The 19165-nt window shown below is 41.8% G+C and overlaps 1 protein-coding gene across 1 annotated transcript; it reads right to left on the reverse strand.

Annotated features, from left to right (window-relative positions):
- Nucleotides 1-231: 231 nt before the first annotated feature.
- On the reverse strand, nucleotides 232-8957 carry LOC140368025 (prickle-like protein 1). The gene is made up of 7 exons (XM_072454870.1): nucleotides 8769-8957; nucleotides 8066-8179; nucleotides 5566-5703; nucleotides 3195-3398; nucleotides 2928-3114; nucleotides 1862-2848; nucleotides 232-1790 (listed from the first exon to the last, which is right to left on the reverse strand). The coding sequence occupies exons 1-7, from the start codon at nucleotides 8943-8945 to the stop codon at nucleotides 853-855; spliced, it is 2745 nt and encodes a 914-aa protein (XP_072310971.1). The 5' UTR covers nucleotides 8946-8957; the 3' UTR covers nucleotides 232-852.
- Nucleotides 8958-19165: the final 10208 nt, after the last annotated feature.

Here is a 19165-nt window from a genome sequence, read left to right on the forward strand (position 1 = left end):
GGTTTGAAACGTTTAATGACATTTGTATAGTGTTAAACTATATTTTATTTCTTTTTCTTTCTTCTTTTGGTTGCTTGGGGAGGGGGGGAATCTATGACCTGATTTAAATGATTTGTGTTTTTCCAAAAAAAAAATACGCCTTTGAAAGTAAAATTATTTAACACAATGTTTACAGGTTTATCTTTTGTTTGCTTTCTTTCATATTAGACACAAACACTAAGACTGATAAAGAGTCAAAAACATTTTATTACAAACGTCCTTACAGCACAAAGCTTATAGAAAATGTATGGAAAAGAAAGTGAAAATTGGGCAGAGCATGAAAAATTGTTAAAATGAGTGTTATTAACATGGCATTAATGATGACTTGTTTGTATTGAATGAGCTCTGCATGTTTTTAACCACATACAAACATACTAGTATTCAAAATTTAACTTACTATGTACATTTTCAGTTTGTGTCACTCATTAAATAATTTTATTTTTTTATAGTAGTTTTCAACCTCTGGAAAATGGTGTTGCCTTAAAATAAACGGGTATATTGATTTCAAATTTGGTTACACAACATACATTTAATGGATAAACAAAAAAAAAGTCTTCACTTTGCCAATATGTGCATAACTGTCCAGAACAGGCTTTCTAAAATACCTGCCCATGTAGTGCTAAAATTCAATAAATCCCATTATCTGTACAAATGTACAATGCCCAGATTCTGTTTCCACCAGTGGATCTGGATCAACATGTGATATGCACAATTTATAAGTAACACCAATAAGCTTATTATGAGCACACATTAGAACTGTGTAAAGCAGTTGCTCAGACATTGTCTCTTTACTGTGGAAATCTAACCAAGCTGTTAGGAAATGATGCAGTTTTTGGACCGATGACTTTTTCTCCTGTGGTTATGCAAGCCGTGGCTCTGTGGAGACAGGGCCGTTACTCTTGTGGGATAGTCCTCTGCGTAGTATCTCCCGGCAGGGCGAGGCTGAGGGATCGGCTGTCCCAGGAAGTATCCCTCTTCCTCCGAGTCTGAGTCTGACGAGGAGGAGCACGTAGAGCACCAGTCGTCATCTTCTTCTTGGTAGAGTCCCATGAAGGGCTCCGTCCGCTGGTCCCCTTTAGAAAGCCCCCTAAGCATGTAGTCTGACTGCGTTTGGGGCAGGGCAAGAGGAAGCCTTTGAGAGGGATGTGGCACCAACATCCCCCCATGACGGGGATCAACCAGCTGCTGCTGCTGAGGGTCAAAGTACCTCTGTACTTTATCCAGGGGCACCATATTAAGGGCATTATCTGAGCGGGTTTTGCGGCTCTTGTGGTGTCTGCCTTGTCGATGCTGTTTCCTGTGTCCATGGTGACTGGTCGGACGGTTTTTGTCTTGGCTCATTTCATCAGTGCAATACATCCTTCGTTGAGGCCTCTCGCTCATGGGATGTTTCCTAATGTTTACGTCATACTCGTATCCATTGTCCACAGTGTCCTCGGAAAAGGTGACCACTTGGGGTGGCCTGGACTGAGACTTGCTCCTCCTCAGCGCGGGTGCGTGAACAAATGAAGGAGAAAGGACCTCGGAGCGGGGTGACAGGCCTCCTCTCATTGCCATCGCTACTTCTTCATCTGCTGTGACTTTCTCCAAGTTCAGGTTGAGTGAGTTGTTGCTGTGATTAAGATGAGAAGAATTGAACGTTCCCATGTTGCTCATCTTCTCACAGTCATCTGGCATCAACAAGTTATCCTGGATGGCTTGAAGAGAATACCGCACCGGTCTGTCTCTTCCTTCTGCATCCACCGAAGCACCTGAAAGAAGGAAAATGTTCTCAAAATATTTTCTTGACCAGATGAAAGTATTCAAAGTGTAATGTCCTTACCAGTGATGTTGGAAAGTGCTAGGGAATCCATGGAGTCGCCGACACCGTGCTCGACCTGCCTCAGCTCATCTGCGATACAGTCCAGGGAGTCTTCATACCACTGCCTGGAGTCTGGCCAAAACACCTTTCCAGATCTGGTTTGGTCCTGCTCCTCATCCAGCTCCAGCTCTTGGATTTTGCGTGCACTGGCGGGCCCCGGATGACTCCCATAGGCCGAATCACCCATCCCGTCTTGTGACTGAGCCCAGTACATCTCGGGCAGATTCTTCTTGCTCATGAGTCCGGGGCTGAGGGCTCGGGACTGGTTTGAGGCGTGGCTCTGTGTTGGGCTTGTAGGAGTCGGAGACGAGGCGCTAATACCCAAAGATGTAGCGTCGGGTTTCAACCAAGGGTCAGAGACGCTGTTTAACCGAGTTCTCTCAACACCGGGGCTCGGGGATTTGAGGGACGGCTGCTGAAGTGGCTGTTGTAATCCACGGTCGCCAAATTTGAGCAAGAGCTGGGTCATGTAGTCTTCATGCTGAGCCCACTCCTCGGGATCTTCTTCACCGCCAACATCCTGTTCTTCGCGATCCCTCCAAAATCTTTCTTCAAGCCCCAATCCAGACAGTTTACGACCCACAATATCCATGTCCCGGTCCGCCGCTCCATCCCCCTTGCAGTCCCGTAACTTGTAGTCAAAATCGGGAGGAGAAGCTTTGGCGTGAAAGAGCTCAGACTGCCTCCACTGCTTGGCGGGCCGGCTGCTCTTCCCCATTCGCACACTGCGGCGGGACTCGCGTGAGCGGGCCGACTGGAAAGCAGAGTCCGAAGAGTCTGAAGCGTGAACGTCTTCTCCTTGACTGCAGGCCTTCGAGCAGTAGATGCGGCCCTCTTTAGGCAGAAACGGACTACCAAGTAAAGAGGTTTTACACTGGGCACAGCAGAAGCACTGGTCCGTGGCGTGCCAGTGCACTCCTTCATATGTCATCTGAGCATGGTCCACTCCTACAAGGACAAAGAGGAGAGCCTTGGTTAAATACCTGCTCATGGTTGCACCTAATGTTTTCCCAATTCACAAACGCACCTATATTTTCACCACAAGCTTCACAATATTCTGCATATAGGGACTCGAAGCACCCGCAGCAGTAGGGCCGCCCGTCTTTCATAATGTAACGCTGTCCGCCGAGCATCGTCTCGCACTCGAAGCAGGCGAAGTGCTTCATGTGCCAGTGCCGCCCCTCAGCCTCAGTACACTCATCGGCTAAAATGATCTGAGGAAACAAGGTCTGCGGTTAGTTATTTGATAATCTACTACAATTTAACACACAATGGTTGATCAAAAACGTTTTACCTCATCACATGAGGAGCATCGTGGTTTCAGAAGTTCAGCATGATGTCTTCCACATAAGATCTTGTCATTTTGATAGAAGTAGATCAAATCCACAAGAAGCTCTTGACAGGTTTCACACATAAAGCAGGCTGGGTGCCAGCATGGGCTGGGCCCTGCCCTTGAGGCAAAAATTGCCATCTCTCCTCCATTTATACCTCCACCACACTGTAACAACAAAGACACATTTGACTTAGTTGACCCCCATTTCTTATGTATATCTCAAATGTTATGCTGAGTATCGGACTGCAGTGGATGATCCAATTCCAAAGGGTATTCTAAATCAAAAACTGATATTTAGTACGTCTGCCGTCTGTGACAGATGGACAATGCAACATTTTGTAGACAGTTGGGAGATAAAGCTCTCCTAAAATATTGCACATATCAAGTGTTGTGTCAGACTGATGCCCAAACAAAGAAGGACAAACAGTGCTTTAAGCCACAAAGGAATATGAGCTTTTGGAAATGCAACATTGAATCCCTCAATGCTGACAGTCGGGACTGATATACTCTGACAGACAATACTGAAGGCAATATGCCATTTAATCTCTTCAAGGTAACACAAATATAATGCTATTGCTAGAAGCAGAAGTCATTATCCTAAACCTAAACCTGTAACATCCTGGCAACCTGACACCAAAGGGCTTAGGGCTCATATCCTATGGACCCCAAGTGCAAATTTAAAATTCCTACCACTACCGCGGTAATGTCACAATACAATACTGAAAAGTGTGTATCTTTTTAAAGTGAATAACGCTTAAACTGTTTACTCAGATACTGTCAGAACATGTGCCCAGCCAATCAACATTGCACTGCTGTTGCTCTGCTTGGCCAGCTGTTAGACATTATTGCTGGGGCGGACGGGCTGGGGGGGCGGACGGGCTGGGGGGGCGGTTGTGTGTCTGTGGGATTTACAGTGTAAGGAAAGTATAGCCTGACAAACGGAGTGTGAACATGTGCACATGTGTTGAAGAATGTGTCTGTGTGTAGTCCTGCGTCTTTATGATGCATCCGTTTTCACACTGCGGGAGTGTGAGTAGATTTGTCAGTGTGGGTTGACTGACAGAGTGGTTGTCATCTTGAGTTTGTGACTGGACACTCTATATAATGTCTAAATGGGTCCGCAGTTGGCGTTGGTGAATGTGACCTTGCGAAGCCATAAGTGTGTATTAGCGTGGCTCGCCTCGACTTCCTGAATCCTTAGCGGAGGATGTGGGATATTTACAGTAAACTACCACAAACCCAATATTTATTTTCCCGCTTTGAAGGGTTTTTTTGAACAATCTGATCAAGCGCTTCATAGATTGTGCTTGATGTGATGTTTTGAACAGTGTCACCAATCAAACGTTGGCATAAGCGTTTCGGTTTGCACATAGTTTCCACTGTGGCGTTTCTCAGGCCGTTCTTTAATCGTGTCTGTCGAATCCAAACCCAGACGGCATTAAACCATAAATTCCTATTATTTGGTAAAACCGCGTCTTTTTACAAACTTTTTTGAACACACTGGAGAAAAACTGTTTCAACTTCATCTTCATTCAACTGAAGTCTTGATAATGAATAAAAGCAGTTTTCTTATTCTGTTTAATTATCCCTTGGCATGTCCAAACTACGGCCCGGGGGCCAAATGCGGCCCTCAGACCAATTTTTGTTGGCCCTCCGGCTTCCTGTTGGTCCAAACAACAAAATGTCATACCTTTTCCTGTGAAATTGGAAAAATTCAAGCATTATGATGTTATACCAATCTAATATATGTTCCAAGTCTTACTAAAGAAATGCAAAAATTCGAATGATTCATTTTGTTATTTGACAAATTTGACATTGTTGGGTTGTTTGTGGCCCTCTAAGTCTAAAAATTTGGCCCTCGGTGAAAAAAGTTTGGACACTCCTGCCTTAAGACATCACTCAATATAGTTGAAGACTGGATAATGCCCCGCCACATGGAAGAAAGTTGTATTTTATGACCCTATCCAACAATGGCATGTGTTCGCCTGTGCTTTTTCCGAGCTGGTCCTGCTGAGATACAGATGAGCGGCAGGAAATTCCTCACTAGGAATAATGTGGCTCCACTTGGCTTGACGACGAGCTTCCCAATTTGCCCGCTTCCTTTCTCAGCCTAATGAGGAATTGTATGCCCGTGATTAAAAGACATCCCGTTTAGCCAATCAAGATTTTTGCCTCAGGTAGACATAGTTCCAGGTAAGATAATGACACTTTCTGATATAACTAATTACATGTGGGTTTTTTCTTCTTGTCGTGGCTCATTCTCCAGTTTTAAAAGCGCCGTTAGTCAGCTTGTAATTTGTGCGCATGTGTGTCTATAATGTGAGACGCTTACATGTTCGCAGCGGGTGTGCTGGAGCGCCCGGGGCAGGATCCTGGGTGTTCCTCTGCCCAGTGCCTCCCTCTTTCTCTGAGAGCTGAACATCTGCAGCTCACGCTTCTCCTCCTCGGTCAGAGAGTGGCAGTAGCGCACCTAGGAAGAAGAGGACATAAGAACAGTTGTATTCCAAGTAATTATATTCCAGTAATTATATATTATACTAGTGCGGTTTGCATTGGGAAATGATTCAAATAGATCCCATCATCAAGATTTTGTGATGTTGTGTCCCCGCGTTAACATATACTTTATTGTTTGTATTTCTGAATATTTGAGGGAAACCGTGCACTTACAACTACAGTTTACAGTTATAATGCTGTCATAATGTACCGTATTTTCCAAACTCCATAACACCAGCCAAAAAATGCATAATAGAGAAAAAAAATACTGTATTTTACGCACCTTTTTTCATAGTTTTGGCCGGGGTGCGACTTATACTTATATTTATACTTTGGAGCGACTTATATGTGATATTATTTGTTATTTTCACACTTCATACTCCAGTGCAACTTACATATGTTTTTTTCTTCTTTATGCATTTTTTGGCTGGTGCGACTTATACTCCGGAAAATACGGTCTATGTTGCACTGGAGTATGAAATACGTTTTTTTAAGTGTGAAAATAACAAATAATATCACATATAAGTTGCTCCGGAGTATAAATATATAAGTACAAATATAAGTATAAGTCGCACCCCGGCCGGCCAAAACTATGAAAAAAGGTGCGACTTATAGTCCGGAAAATACAGTACATATCTCATACTGTTTGTGTGCTTCTGTTGTGTTTCGAGGCTTTGGTTGACCTGTTAATCATTTTGCTAGAGAAATTACCAAAATTATCCAGCAAATCTGAAATGGAAGTCTGTCCGGTCATAACTCTACTCCTTTTATGTAAATACAACCCAACAAGTCCATACATGGATTTTTGCACAGTACAGTACGTTAATTGTGTGTACGTGGAGAACAATGACCTAATAATTCCCCCAAAAATCTGGCTTTGATCGTTCACTTTTGTCCACGATTCCAGGTCCATGAAAGGCTGGGACGGGTTTAATTAGAGCTAATCCCCCCGAAGGCTGCGTTGAAAGGACGGCGGCAGCGATCCCCAAACACTTCCCTGGTGTTTAGAGTCGGTGATGATGGCTCTGATAAAAGAGCGGGACTATCCTAACAACTGCCTCAGTTGTTCTCTAAACAACAGTAAACGTTCACCGTCCCTGCATCGTTCTAACCCCGATGTTACGCAAGGAATCACGCAAAGCCGGCCGTCCTTATCCACTCAAACATCATAAAACCGCCCGGACTGCGTGCCTACCTCTTATATTGTGTGTGCAAGTGTGCGTACGGAGACCACCCCCCCCTGCGGACAGTAGCCTTTCTGTCCCGCCCCTCTGGTGATAACCCCTCGGCCATATCTGCTAATGTAAACTCTATTAACACATGTGAAAGGAGCGCTGGTTTACTTGCACGTCGTAAAGCTTTCCCGGCGAAGAGTGAGGCATGCCACTTTTATTGTTGGACAAGGGGGTTGTCAAGTGACTGAGGGAATGTGTCTTAGTTTGGTTTTACGAGGAAAAGCTGGTTTTGGCTGACCCTTGTAATGCAAAAGGGCACATGTGACTCGCTTGTCCCGATAAGCCTGTAATGGCAGAAGATTGTAACTGCACTAGAGCGATATTAGAGATATGTCAGCTGTCGATGCACTTGTTTCTGGGCAACCAGTTATGAAAAGAACATGTTTTAAATTTAGTCAATGTAAATGTTCAGATTACCGTATTTTCCGGACTATATGTCGCACTGGAGTATAAGTCGCACCAGCCAAAAAATGCATAATAGAGTATAAGTAGAAATATAAGTATAAGTTGCACCCCGGCCAAAACTATGTAAAAAGGTGTGACTTGTAGTCCGGAAAATACGGTATTTTATTCAACACCTTATTTTTCACCTTATTTTTCCGGAGTATAAGTCGCACCAGCTAAAAAATGCATAATAGAGAAGAAAAAAACATATATAAGTCGCACGAGTATGAAATGCAGTTGCAAATACGCTATTTTATTCAACACCTTATTTTTCATGCATTTCTCATCTTTATCATAGTTTATATTTTGTTTACTGCTATTATTATTGATTGTTTTATTCTGCACCCATTGCCGTTGGAAGTGTGTGAATTTTGCTCACTGACGATTGTAATAAAACGTTATCTCATTCTGTTAAAGTAACACTAGAGACGTTTTTGTTTTTAATGTATTTATAATTTTTGTTTTTTCTTATTTATCCATATGCCATGGTTTTTTATAGGCTAAATCTATGTCTCAATGATTTAAAAATGATCACGTCTGTTGATCGCCTCCTCTTTCGATACAGATCTGTGTTGTCGTTAAGCTCTTGGGCCGTAGCGTCCCTTTTTGATGCTATTACTTCACTCTCTTCTCTCAACAACAGTCATCGATCGTCTTTACCTCGTTGTCGTGCGGTGGCAGTTGGTACAGGAGCTGTCGAATCCTGTGCTTCTCTCCGGGACTGTTCACGTACGGCACTTTCTCTTCGGGCAGACATGAGAAATACATTTGGATCTGCAAAAAGAGAGAGAGAGATGCTGTTTTTTACTAATTCCGTCATCACTTGCTGTCTGTATGTTTGAGTATGAGTTATTAGAAGGGCAAGGAAGTGGAAATGCAGGTTAAAACTAAGACTTGGGTGAAAAGCTTTTAGTTTTCGTGACACTAGCCGAATGTGTCAATGTCTCACAGTCGTATTTGCCTGTGAAGTCTTTTTACAGGCAGTGACGACTTGGGAATCGAAATGCTGTTAATGTCACCGACAAACGGCAAAACAAACAAAACGGTCGGTCTCGGCGATGTTGCAAATGTGAAAAGAATACTACGACTGTTCTAAATCTCTAACGATAAGCAGATAATTAGGATGCAAAGACACGCCAGGCCGGATAGTTGTTTTAGCTCAGCGCTAACTAATCCGCACGTTTGTAATGGAATGTCCGCCTACGTAGCCTTGCATGAACCACAGCGTGCGGTGTGAATTCCACCTTTGCGTTACTGTGCGATCACAATCTCGTGCTCGGATTAACATTTTTGCCGTCCCTGCACGAAACGTTTTCCCCCGATCAGCGTGCAGAACATAAAAGTGGGATTGATGGCGCTTTACCTGTTCCGGCCTGAGCCCCGGTGGCACCCAAGAGTACTCCTCCAGAGCGCACCCGGAGTCGTCGTCCGAAGTGGAGCTCCTCTGAAAGCCTGCCGACATCTTCCCCATCTTCCCCCCGACGTGAGGGTCCATGTCGGAGCCGCAGCGAGGCGCAGGTCGCTCGCACTCCAGGTTCATCGCGCAAGGCCGCTGCAGGAGAAATGACAAAAGAGAAACAACCGTCAATCCTCTTTAACCGTGTCCAAAACGCCCGATTGGTTAAGACAAATATGGATTCGCTTCCTAATGCGCCGATAATCGTTCAAATTAGTCGTAATCCGTGTTTCGGCCAAAGATAATTGTTGATTTGACGCTGTTGTGGCAACAAGGCAAAGCGTTTGAAATCCTGGAAACGAGCAGACAACAATGACTCCTTTTGCCCCGTCTGACAATGTCATTGTTTTATGTCTTTAAACGGCTTGCGAAGTGCTCAAAATAACTTTACAAGTCGTTTTCCAGCCAATTACAGAGGTGTATCATAGCTTTGTTTATCCTGCTTGATCGCACGTCTAAATTGGCCAAAGGCAAGCTTTTAATGGTAACTTATGTTGAATGTTGGATCATAAATACTGGAACGTTTTAACAGAGTACAGAATAATTTATCATTTCCATCTATTATATGTAAAAACTATGGTCTGGATTTGCTCTTAAAACAACAGAAATACGCCGATGTAGTTGAGAAAACATCTGCTCTTTCTTTGCACAAAATACTAAGCACACTATGGTAAGGATTTATCTTTTTCATTCAGAGGGCTCAGTGCACAACGGCGCCCGGCTAGCTCAGTGTTAGCGTCACTACTTCCTGTCTAATTCTAGCGCTATGGGTTTTTTGCCAAGTCGTACTCAAATGAATCAATACTAAAAGATCCGGCAATGACCTGATCCTGACAACATGTTTAAAACTCACTTCTGTGTTTAGAGAGGGAGGTGGTGTGATAAATGTTAAAATAAATTAAAATAACAAACTAAAGTAATCTCTTCACGCAAAAACAGCCTGGTGGTCCTTACATCAAATGTGTTTGTTTACATTTAAATAAAAGTTAGTACCTGTGAAAAACCTGTTAGCTAGCCAACGCGCTACCGTGCACAGAACCGTTTCTAATTGGGCTGTAACAACAGTCATCACTGCAGCGCATCTTATCTAATCAAAATGCTGAAAGGGTCGACTGCCCTGCTTCTTTCACATGCAAATCAACAACAGAATAAAGCTTGTTTGGTGAAAAACAGTTGGAAAGTGTCACGCCAGAGTGTATGCGGTAATGGGCCATTATTAGCACTGAATGCATGTGTCAAAATTGATCCCAGAACCCATTTAGGAACCAAAATGTATGATTAATTCTCCCAAAAGTTCAAAGTTTGGTTAAAGCACCGGCTCTTTCCTTCGCACTTGTCCCAATTCAGGCCTTGAGGCATCCCACCGATCCACATGTAGTCAAACACAGTTACCACAAAGAGAGATATTAGCATCGCCCAATTAGCATATAGTTCAATGACACCCGAGGGCCCAAAACACTGGTCAGAAATGCAGTTACAACTCAAAAGGGGGCTGCTCTTATCACGGGACAAAGAGGTTATGTGGTGTTAGCTTTGTTCTTCAGTGACTAATTATCAGGTTTTATGGTTCGGCAGATAATGTTATCACCCGCAAACTTTTCTTTACCTGTCCCGCTATCTCGCTTAACCTAGTACTGACCACTCACTCACTCACTGAAGCCCTGATACCGCCAGCCATCACATCAGAAGGACTAAAAAACAATCTTCAAAGCTCTTGTTTATCTCGTGCCCTCGCTCTCATCCCCAGAAAAGCATGCAGCGAAAAGGTGACTGTGGATTCCTGGGCCGACGCACACGCAGGGCACTCGCGTTACTGTCCGTCACCCTGCGGCGGCCGCGCGCTACAATAGGCTTCTTTGTCCGAAGAAGAGGAAGAAGAAAAAAAAAAAAGCTGTCAAGTGAAGCCAGTGTTGAACCTGCAGCGCTGGTGGGGAGCGGACGAGGCAGGCGAAGGGTTAAAAAAGAGCATTTAAGAGTCACAACATTGAGGCTGGGTAAACACGGGCCAGATGTAGTGAGCTAACGGTTAACCGACGCTGCCTCCCCCGCTTAACTGACGCTGTTATGGGAGCTACACATTCAGGTTTTAAACGATCAGATATGCAAAACCGGTCAATGTACACGTATAGGGATATTGTCATTTGGACAGAGTATAGGCCTTATACCCAGTGGTCGAAGAAGTATTTAAGTAAAGGAGCAAAAAACTGCAAAAGTGTCAAAGACGTTTTGAAGAACCAGTTTAAAAATGTACTTTCAGACAAAAAGTAAAAGTATTTGTCACTTGAGAACTGTTAAAGCATTAAATGTGGTGAATTTTATCAATTGTATGCGTATATTTTTTTTTTCAAAAACCAGGGCTAAAAAACTTTATCATCACTCAAATGATACAGAAAGTACTTTATACTTTTCAGTCCAGTTCAAAAAATGTAGTGGAGAAGAAGTAAAAGTACAAAGTATCTCCAGTTTTAGGGCGTCTTAGTATAGTACTTACTTACTTTACTTTTGTACTTTTACTTTTGTTCTGATAATTCCAGAAGTACAAATACTAGTATTACTTTATTTGATTATTTAACATGTACTTTATTTGACATGTACTTGTAAGTCAGTGTATTTCTAATTAGCTACATTTAAATTATATTGGTTACAGTACAATTCTCAGTCTGGCCACAGAGAGAACCTGGATTACCATTTAAAACAAATTAATGCTACTTTAAATATTCTAATTATGGAAGTTTTGTAGAAAAGACTGATCAAAAATACAACGAAAATGCTTTAAAAATGTACTCGCAAGTAGAGTAGCATGTTGCCTACTTTATACTTTGGTGTAAATACAATCTTGGAAGCATTTTAGCAAACTGTTCTTGTACTTCTATATGTACTTTAACTTGAATACAAATCCCCAGTATTCCCATCTCTGACACGGATTTACACTTGCAGAAAATGTTCCATCACCGCCATTAAACCTCAAGGACAAAATTGGAAAGCAAACAAGGCACGAACCGGAGCTTGTTTTCCTTTGCCATTTTCTGATTTTCTCTAGGAAAACGATTCACTTGGAAGTTAAAAATAATGAGGCCTTTTCTCTCGTGCTGGTGTTATTCCAGTGCCAAATGGGTCAGGTCAGGGGGGTGTGCCGGAGCGAGCACAGCTGGAACGACCCTAAAAGTGCAGACATCCACCACGTTTTTCAGGCAAACCATTCCTAAATAAACCCTTTTTTTGCAAGAAAGAAAAGACAACATTTCAATTTGAAGGACTTAACTGGTTCGGCGACAAAGGGCCATTGGCGTAGCTTGAAACCCATGAAAACATTCCAAAAGAAAACATCGACCTGTGGAGTATAGGCCAGTGTGTGTGGATTATATGACCTTATTTCCCCCCATTACGATGGCCGTTCTCATGCATCTTTATCTATGTCCAAACAGCATTGCTTCCTGCACGTTAAGGCTAACATAATAGACCAGGATTCGAGCTGGCTTTACAAACTTCCTGACGAAAAACAGTCCCCGTCCCGATCTCTCAACCTTGACGTTCTTTGAATAATCAACTCGCGTTAAACCCTATTACCGGATTACTTCGGTTCCAAACGTCAAAACCAACTGTTGCGTTAAAGCGGCAACGACTCTTACCTGGAGGAAAAGCATCTCTCAAACTTTTTTTTTTCAATTTTCCAACGGAGATCTCAGTCACGTTCCGTCAAGCCAGTTGTCCGGTCTTCAAGAGCGCCGGTCTCGCGTGTCTGCAACATCGGCCCAATGGATCCTTTCTAATCACCACCAGAGCCTCAGGAAATAGTCCCCCCTAAACTGTCGGGAGAGTTTTGAAAGTCGACCCTGTGCCGGTTCCTGAAGTCGTAGGTCCAGAGAAAGGCAGGAGCTGTGTGTGTGTGTGTGTGGGTGTGTGCGCCTCTGCGGTCCAGAGCTAATGACGGGACGTGTTAAGTGTGTGAGGGAAGGGTCTATAGCCTTGTCGGCCCCTCCCTCATTCCTCCCCTCAGCGGCAAATCGGCTGCCACTGCGCCTCAATCAAACGCGCACTTCACCGTCAACAGCAACGACCCCCCCCCCCCAGGTCCAGGAACAGCAGCAGCACCCCACCCCCCAAATCCAGAGAGGTCCCCCGCACTTTTACTCCTGCTTTTGCCAACTCGACGCTCCCATTATTACGGTTGTTTTAGTTTTTATTTGTCATGCATCTTCTTCGTACTGGTAGTTAGGATGTTAAAAAAAGCGATGGAAAAGTATTTGTATTGTATTAAAATAGATTTGGCTTTAGAAAACACTGTTGGACGACATCAGGCTGCAACAATAATGGATTCATTGAGACAAGTTGACAACATAATCGTAGTTTTATTTTGATCATCGTAATCCTTATCTGGACTATGAAGAGTCTAAAACACAAAAGCAGTATTTTCAAATCAAAATTCCACATTTTTCCTCAATAATTCACTCTATTTGTAAATGTTCTGTATGTAATAATCCTTCAGTCACCATTTATTAACTTTCATGTGGTGCAAAATGTATTTAAAAAGTCAGAATGTTCATTAGAAATAATTGTTTCTCAAGTCGACTCATCGAAAAACGAATCGCTGACTCGTCGACGATTGAGATAATTGTTTGTGACAGACAAACAACAGGAAAAGTCTTGTACAATAGTTTTTGAATGCAACTTATCTGTTTTTGAACTCCCCTGTTCAAAAAAAAATAGAAATAGTATCTAGACACAAGGTTATGTCAGTTTTATTGCTCAAGTCGTGTGCAAAATCGGTGTAACTTGCAAATCGGGCTGAGCGATATGACAAAAAAATTATCATGATTTTTTTGTCTCCCTTTTTGTATGTATAGATTATATTTATATTAAGTTTATTATTTTTAAATTTATTTTGTCTTGTCAAAGCAAAACAAAAACAAATACGCCTTTTAATATACATTTAACTAACCTAAATAATACAGACTTTAAACCATTGACTCTCCAAAGTATAAACTAATACAACTATAAATCACTGCAAAAAAACATAAAATACAGTAAATTAAGATAAAAAGAATTGCACAACCTTACTCCAAATTGTATGAATAAATGATATGCATTTAATATTTAGAGCTTCAAAGTGATCTTTAATACAGTATAACATTGCGTTGTCATAATGTTCTTTAGTTCACATCAAATCACATCAGTATTTTTGTAACACATTTTGCATATCCGTTCCAAAGGCTTTTAAATGAATTGCATCACTATAGCTCCATCGCGCTGATATATGATACATTTTAAATAGCCATAGTTCATGTCTCTCTTTGTTCACGCGCCTATTCTAACAGAGGGGAAGTGAAAAATGACTTCAGGCTTTTACTAAATGAAGCCTTCCTGTCTTCTTGGTGTTTTTCTGGTTAAATATTGACTATGCTTCCTCCTGGGCCGCCTCATCCATCTCAACCCTCTCCCACAAATAGGACCTTTTCTACTCTCCCTGGACAAACGAATCACCACCAAACCTCACTCTTATTGCCAGAAGAATCACAACGGGGGAAACTCGTGACTGTCATTAAAAAAAAAACACCTGTGAATGGCTAATGTATCTTAAATATTGAAGAAAAGGAAGCCAAAGCAAACCAAAGGTGGGGGGGAGCTGTGATTTATCAGGCCCGCGCCATCCATCACCGCGAAAAGGCCCAAACGCAGCGCCCCGGCTTCGTTTAAAGAGCCCGAGATGACGGACGAGCCGGCTCAATTGTCCGGCGCACAAAGATGGCCTCCTCCCCTAGCGACCCCCGCTAAGTGACGGGCGGCGGGGGCAGGCGACCGCTCTGTTTGTCACATGCCGAATTACCGGTTACAAACGACTTTGACGGAACGAGGGGCGTGAAATAAAAGAAGAAGAGAGAGACGGGCGATGCCACATCTTGTTGTACGCAGTGTCTGTCCGTTTTCCAATATGGGTTTCATCGTGGTTTCTGCAGATATCGATCTCGAGGTGCGTTTTGAAGGTGCGCGGACCACACATTTGAAAACCAAATCCGCGCGGTGTCGATTTTCGGCCTGTAAAATTGCAACTACCATATTTTCCGGACTATAAGTCGCACTGGAGTATAAGTCGCACCAGCCAAAAAATGCATAATAGAGAAGAAAAAAACATATGTAAGTTGCACTGGAGTATGAGTGTGAAAATAACAAATAATATCACATGTAAGTCGCTCCGGAGTATAAGTATATAAGTGTAAATATAAGTGTAAGTGGCACCCCGGCCAAAACTATTAAAAAATTTGCAACTTACAGTCCGGATATACGGTAAGATTGTCTGGATTATTTGGTTCATTGATAAACGTCATTATTCAGCTCACAGTATAATAGTAATAGCTAAAAAGTAATAATCATGACTATTTCAGAACAATATTAAGTACTTTTTTTTGTCTGGCTATTATTTCTTATTTGGCTTTTGTTGTGTTTCATTTACTTTATTTCGTCATTCAGAAAGTTCGATTTCATAAAACTGGTCACAAACCTGAAGAACATTTTGTGGGAATGAAAGAGAATGAAATATTTCTCTGTCGTTTTCATCTCAATAATCGTGAATAAATCGTTAAATCGCGAAATTTGATACGACATCCCAAACTGCAAAGAGATGAGTAAAAAAAGACATTTCAGCGTCTTCTGGCAATATTGGATTTCCAGAACTCCAGACAATCGGACAGTAAAGAAAATTTCTTTACTGTCCTCTCTCAGTTATTAATGTCTAATAACTGAGAGAATCATCTTGATAGTTGGACGAATATTGATCAAACAAATTACATTTCTGATCAAGAATAAGCCCTGGGTTGATGCAGTGGCAGACAACAATGAGTGGGAGAGGAATGAGCTGTAGGACGTAGCGTGAATGGGCGACGTGTCCGTGTATGGGCGGCTTTAGCGCACACAATGGGCAGATCGGGCCCTTTCAGACGCAGACTGGGCTTGTGGCCAAAGAGCCGTGGGTCCCTCGGAACACAAGGGGACGGCTGACCTCGCTGTCTCTGCTGCTTCCTGCCGCGCGGGGCCAGAATCCTATCGCGTTCCTCTCTGATAAACTCTGATAGATTACGCGTTAATTCCCTTAATGTGACGTAATCTCCTCAAATGTAACACGGCTTCTGCTGCTTATGATCTGACGTTTGGGATCGTTGGGCGAGCGATTTCTGAGCGTTGTTACTTTTATGGACGGTCCATTGTCAGCGGTTAAGAATGAAGAGTTAAAGTTGTGCTTTTCCTCTCCAATAAAGAGTAAATAACATCATTCATGTCTTAAGCTGAAGGAAATTAGCCTAAACAAGAACAGTGTGGAAGAAATATCTAGTTTATGCTTTAAACAAACTTAATTAAAGTAGGTTTTCCTGGATATCAACAGTGTGATGTTTAGAAATGCATGTTTACCCTGCAGTTCATATTCACCTTCCTTAATGGTGACATATGTACAGTTTATCTCTATTGTTTTGCATTAGCTCAGTAACAATGTCCAGACAGTATTTTCACAATGTGTCTGTAAATGGCCCATAAAATGAACCTGAAAAGTGATGAAATATGACTTGATACTATTGTTTGGAGATGTTTTTGTCTCTTTTTATGGTAATTTTTTAACATTTTTGTTTCAGATGATATACTCCATGTTCTATTTATCCATTTTTTCATTTAAACGTTTTTATTTTTTAAATAAAAAAAAACATAAAAAGAAACACGACCAGAGAGAAAGCGAACACAAAATAAAAGCAGCAGACGTCCATTAAATAAATGAAAAATAAATGAAAAAATTTAATTAAAATAAACAGAAAAAATACAATAAGAATAAATGAAAGAATTCAATAAAAAATGAAAAAAAAAGAAATTAACAAAGAACATTAAATTAATGGAAAAAATGAAATAAGAATAAATGAAAAAAATAAATAGAAATAATGAAAAAAATAAATGAAAAATAAATGAAAAGACAAAATAAATGATAAAATAAAATAAAATGAAAAAAATAAAATCCTCCATGTTCTATTTTTGCTTTTCACCAAAACAATAATTGGAATAGCATTAATTTTTGGATACACATATCTCCCACTTCTACTACTCCTACCTTGTAATCACCATGGCGATGTGCCTACCTGTTTCTGCAACACTGACTAAACCAGCACCAAAGCAGTTAAGAACTGTCTAAACTGGAACTACATCTCTGTATTAACTCATACTCGGACTCCAAACATCTACAAGAAAACGAATACCTAGAACAGCACCTCAAACCACACGTGGAGAACCCCTGGTCCAGAGAAAACATTTTGTACCATCCACCACAAATCAGCATCTGGTCACGTAAAGAAATGGCTAACATGTGCCGGGACACTTTGCAGAAGACTCCGTATTTGATTACACGGAGTAGCATCTGGCCAGTGTCCAATAGTCAAACCCTGTACCGCGCGGATACCTTTTGATCACGCGTCCCCGCCGACTTTATATAAGGGAGTTATTTTCTCCATTGGCAACGCTTTTGGACCGCGCTTCAAGACAAGATCTCGTGGCCTTTTCGGTTCCATGAAATCCTAAACCCGTTTGTACCGATGAGCGCTCGCTCATTCCTCCTGGCTATGCATTTTCATTTATCCACTGGAACGGGCCTGCCTCAGCAATGCGCCCTTCTCTTTAACCTTTTATTGCACACTGAAGGTTTTATACCGAGTGCTTTTTACCCCCCTCCGTCCTGCTCGGCGGTTTATAACTCCGCTTGTTCACACCACGTCGTTTCATCTCGAGGAAGGTGAGAATGGCTTTAGCTTGATCCCTTAGAATGCAAATATCAGAGGGAGCCATCGCCGGGTGGTTCAAAAACAGAAATTAGCAAGGACAAGCGACAAGTCTCGACAAGTCGCGGGACACTTTGCCATAAAAGTCCTAAAACAGAGCACACAGAGATGATCCGGGCTGGTGGAACGGCGTTAAAGAAGCTCCGGTCTTGTGCAATCGGCTTTAAAGCACAATGAATAGTGGGTTGGTTAAGGTCAGGCGTCTTTACTTTGGGTGTGCAAACCGGAACAATTACAAAATGCCGTTTTTTATGCAATCGGTAATCCTTTAATAAAGAAACGGTTCCTATTATCAAAGTAAGCGAGAGAATAAATAGGTAGAACGTAACTGTTAGGGATGTGCACATTTTAGCACGCAAGCATCAATTGCAAATGCGTCTACTTCGAAACATGGGAGCGAGACTTGCTTATATGTATTAGAATATTATAAATCAGACATGTTTTAAATACTGACTTGATTTTTATTCATGCAACTGATAGAGACCCGTTTTCCCGTATTTTGGACGGGGTATTTTAAAATGTGGATGTGCATTTTCGAGTGCAGGGACGGCCATTTTATTAATAAATCTCAGAATATTATCATTAAATCGGGCCGGGAAGCGTTTGACAATTGTCCGCCATTACATTTGACTGTTTACAAGTTAAATTTGCATGCTGCCCGCTGATTGGTCGACGAAATGTGTGTGCTTGGCTCTGATTGGCTGCCGAGCCGTGGTCCGGAGAATGCCGAAGCTACTCGTTTTTTTGCCTAGTCGGCCCCCGTACCTAAAAACCTGGTGCTACGTTGTATAGTTTTACACACAGAGCTGTTTTATCCTTTCATTTTCAACAGTAAACGCTCGACTTTCAACCTGTACGAGCTCAGATTTCACTTTTTAAATGTTTAGAGCATGTTTAAGAGTAACCTGCCTCATAGTTATCTTTAATGTCATGTTAAAGGTGCACTATGTCACTTTTCCTGCATGTGATTGTCTCCAGGGAGATGATATTGTTTTGCCTGTAATATTCCTCGTATCTAGAAATTATTCAATTACACGTGTATTTATTTATTTTTCAACTGCTAAGAATTTTTTTAAAAAGCTGACTTGTTTCTCCGCTGATCTGACATGTAACTTGATCGTTTGGCGTCGCCTGCTCGACTTCGTGGAGGTCGATATGTTTAATGCCATACTGTGGAACATTCTAACATCTCCATAGAGAAAAAAACCAAACCCTCCACTAGAAAAGTTACACAATACACCTTTAACAAACATATATAAGTTAGTATTGACTGTTTATTCTGCAAATCTTGGCTATGTTTTTTTTTTTAATACTCACTACCTTCATAGACGCTTATTTGACCACAACATAAACGTTTGTATGGCGCCTTTTTGACCTTTAACAATGTTCCACTTAAATTGTTTTAGTCCTAAACAGTAGCACCTTAAGGAAATGGCATTATACCAGTTTTATCTCTCTTAAAAGAAAAAGGAAATACAGCAATTGTGTCTGCTGCGTCTT

This window comes from Eucyclogobius newberryi, unplaced genomic scaffold, assembly GCF_026437365.1.
Source record: "Eucyclogobius newberryi isolate DKJ021-1_F unplaced genomic scaffold, fEucNew1.0.hap1 SCAF_2, whole genome shotgun sequence".
Classification (NCBI taxonomy): domain Eukaryota; kingdom Metazoa; phylum Chordata; class Actinopteri; order Gobiiformes; family Gobiidae; genus Eucyclogobius; species Eucyclogobius newberryi.

What these genes read in the sequence shown, in the direction of transcription:
- LOC140368025 (XM_072454870.1), bottom strand. Translation starts at nt 8,945, where the DNA reads ATGAACCTGGAGTGCGAGCGACCTGCGCCTCGCTGCGGCTCCGACATG. An exon ending in TGCCACCGCACGACAACGAG is followed by an intron (nt 5,704 to 8,065) that starts GTAAAGACGATC and finishes TCTTCTTCCTAG; the next exon opens with GTGCGCTACTGCCACTCTCT. An exon ending in GATGCTCCTCATGTGATGAG is followed by an intron (nt 3,115 to 3,194) that starts GTAAAACGTTTT and finishes TTGTTTCCTCAG; the next exon opens with ATCATTTTAGCCGATGAGTG.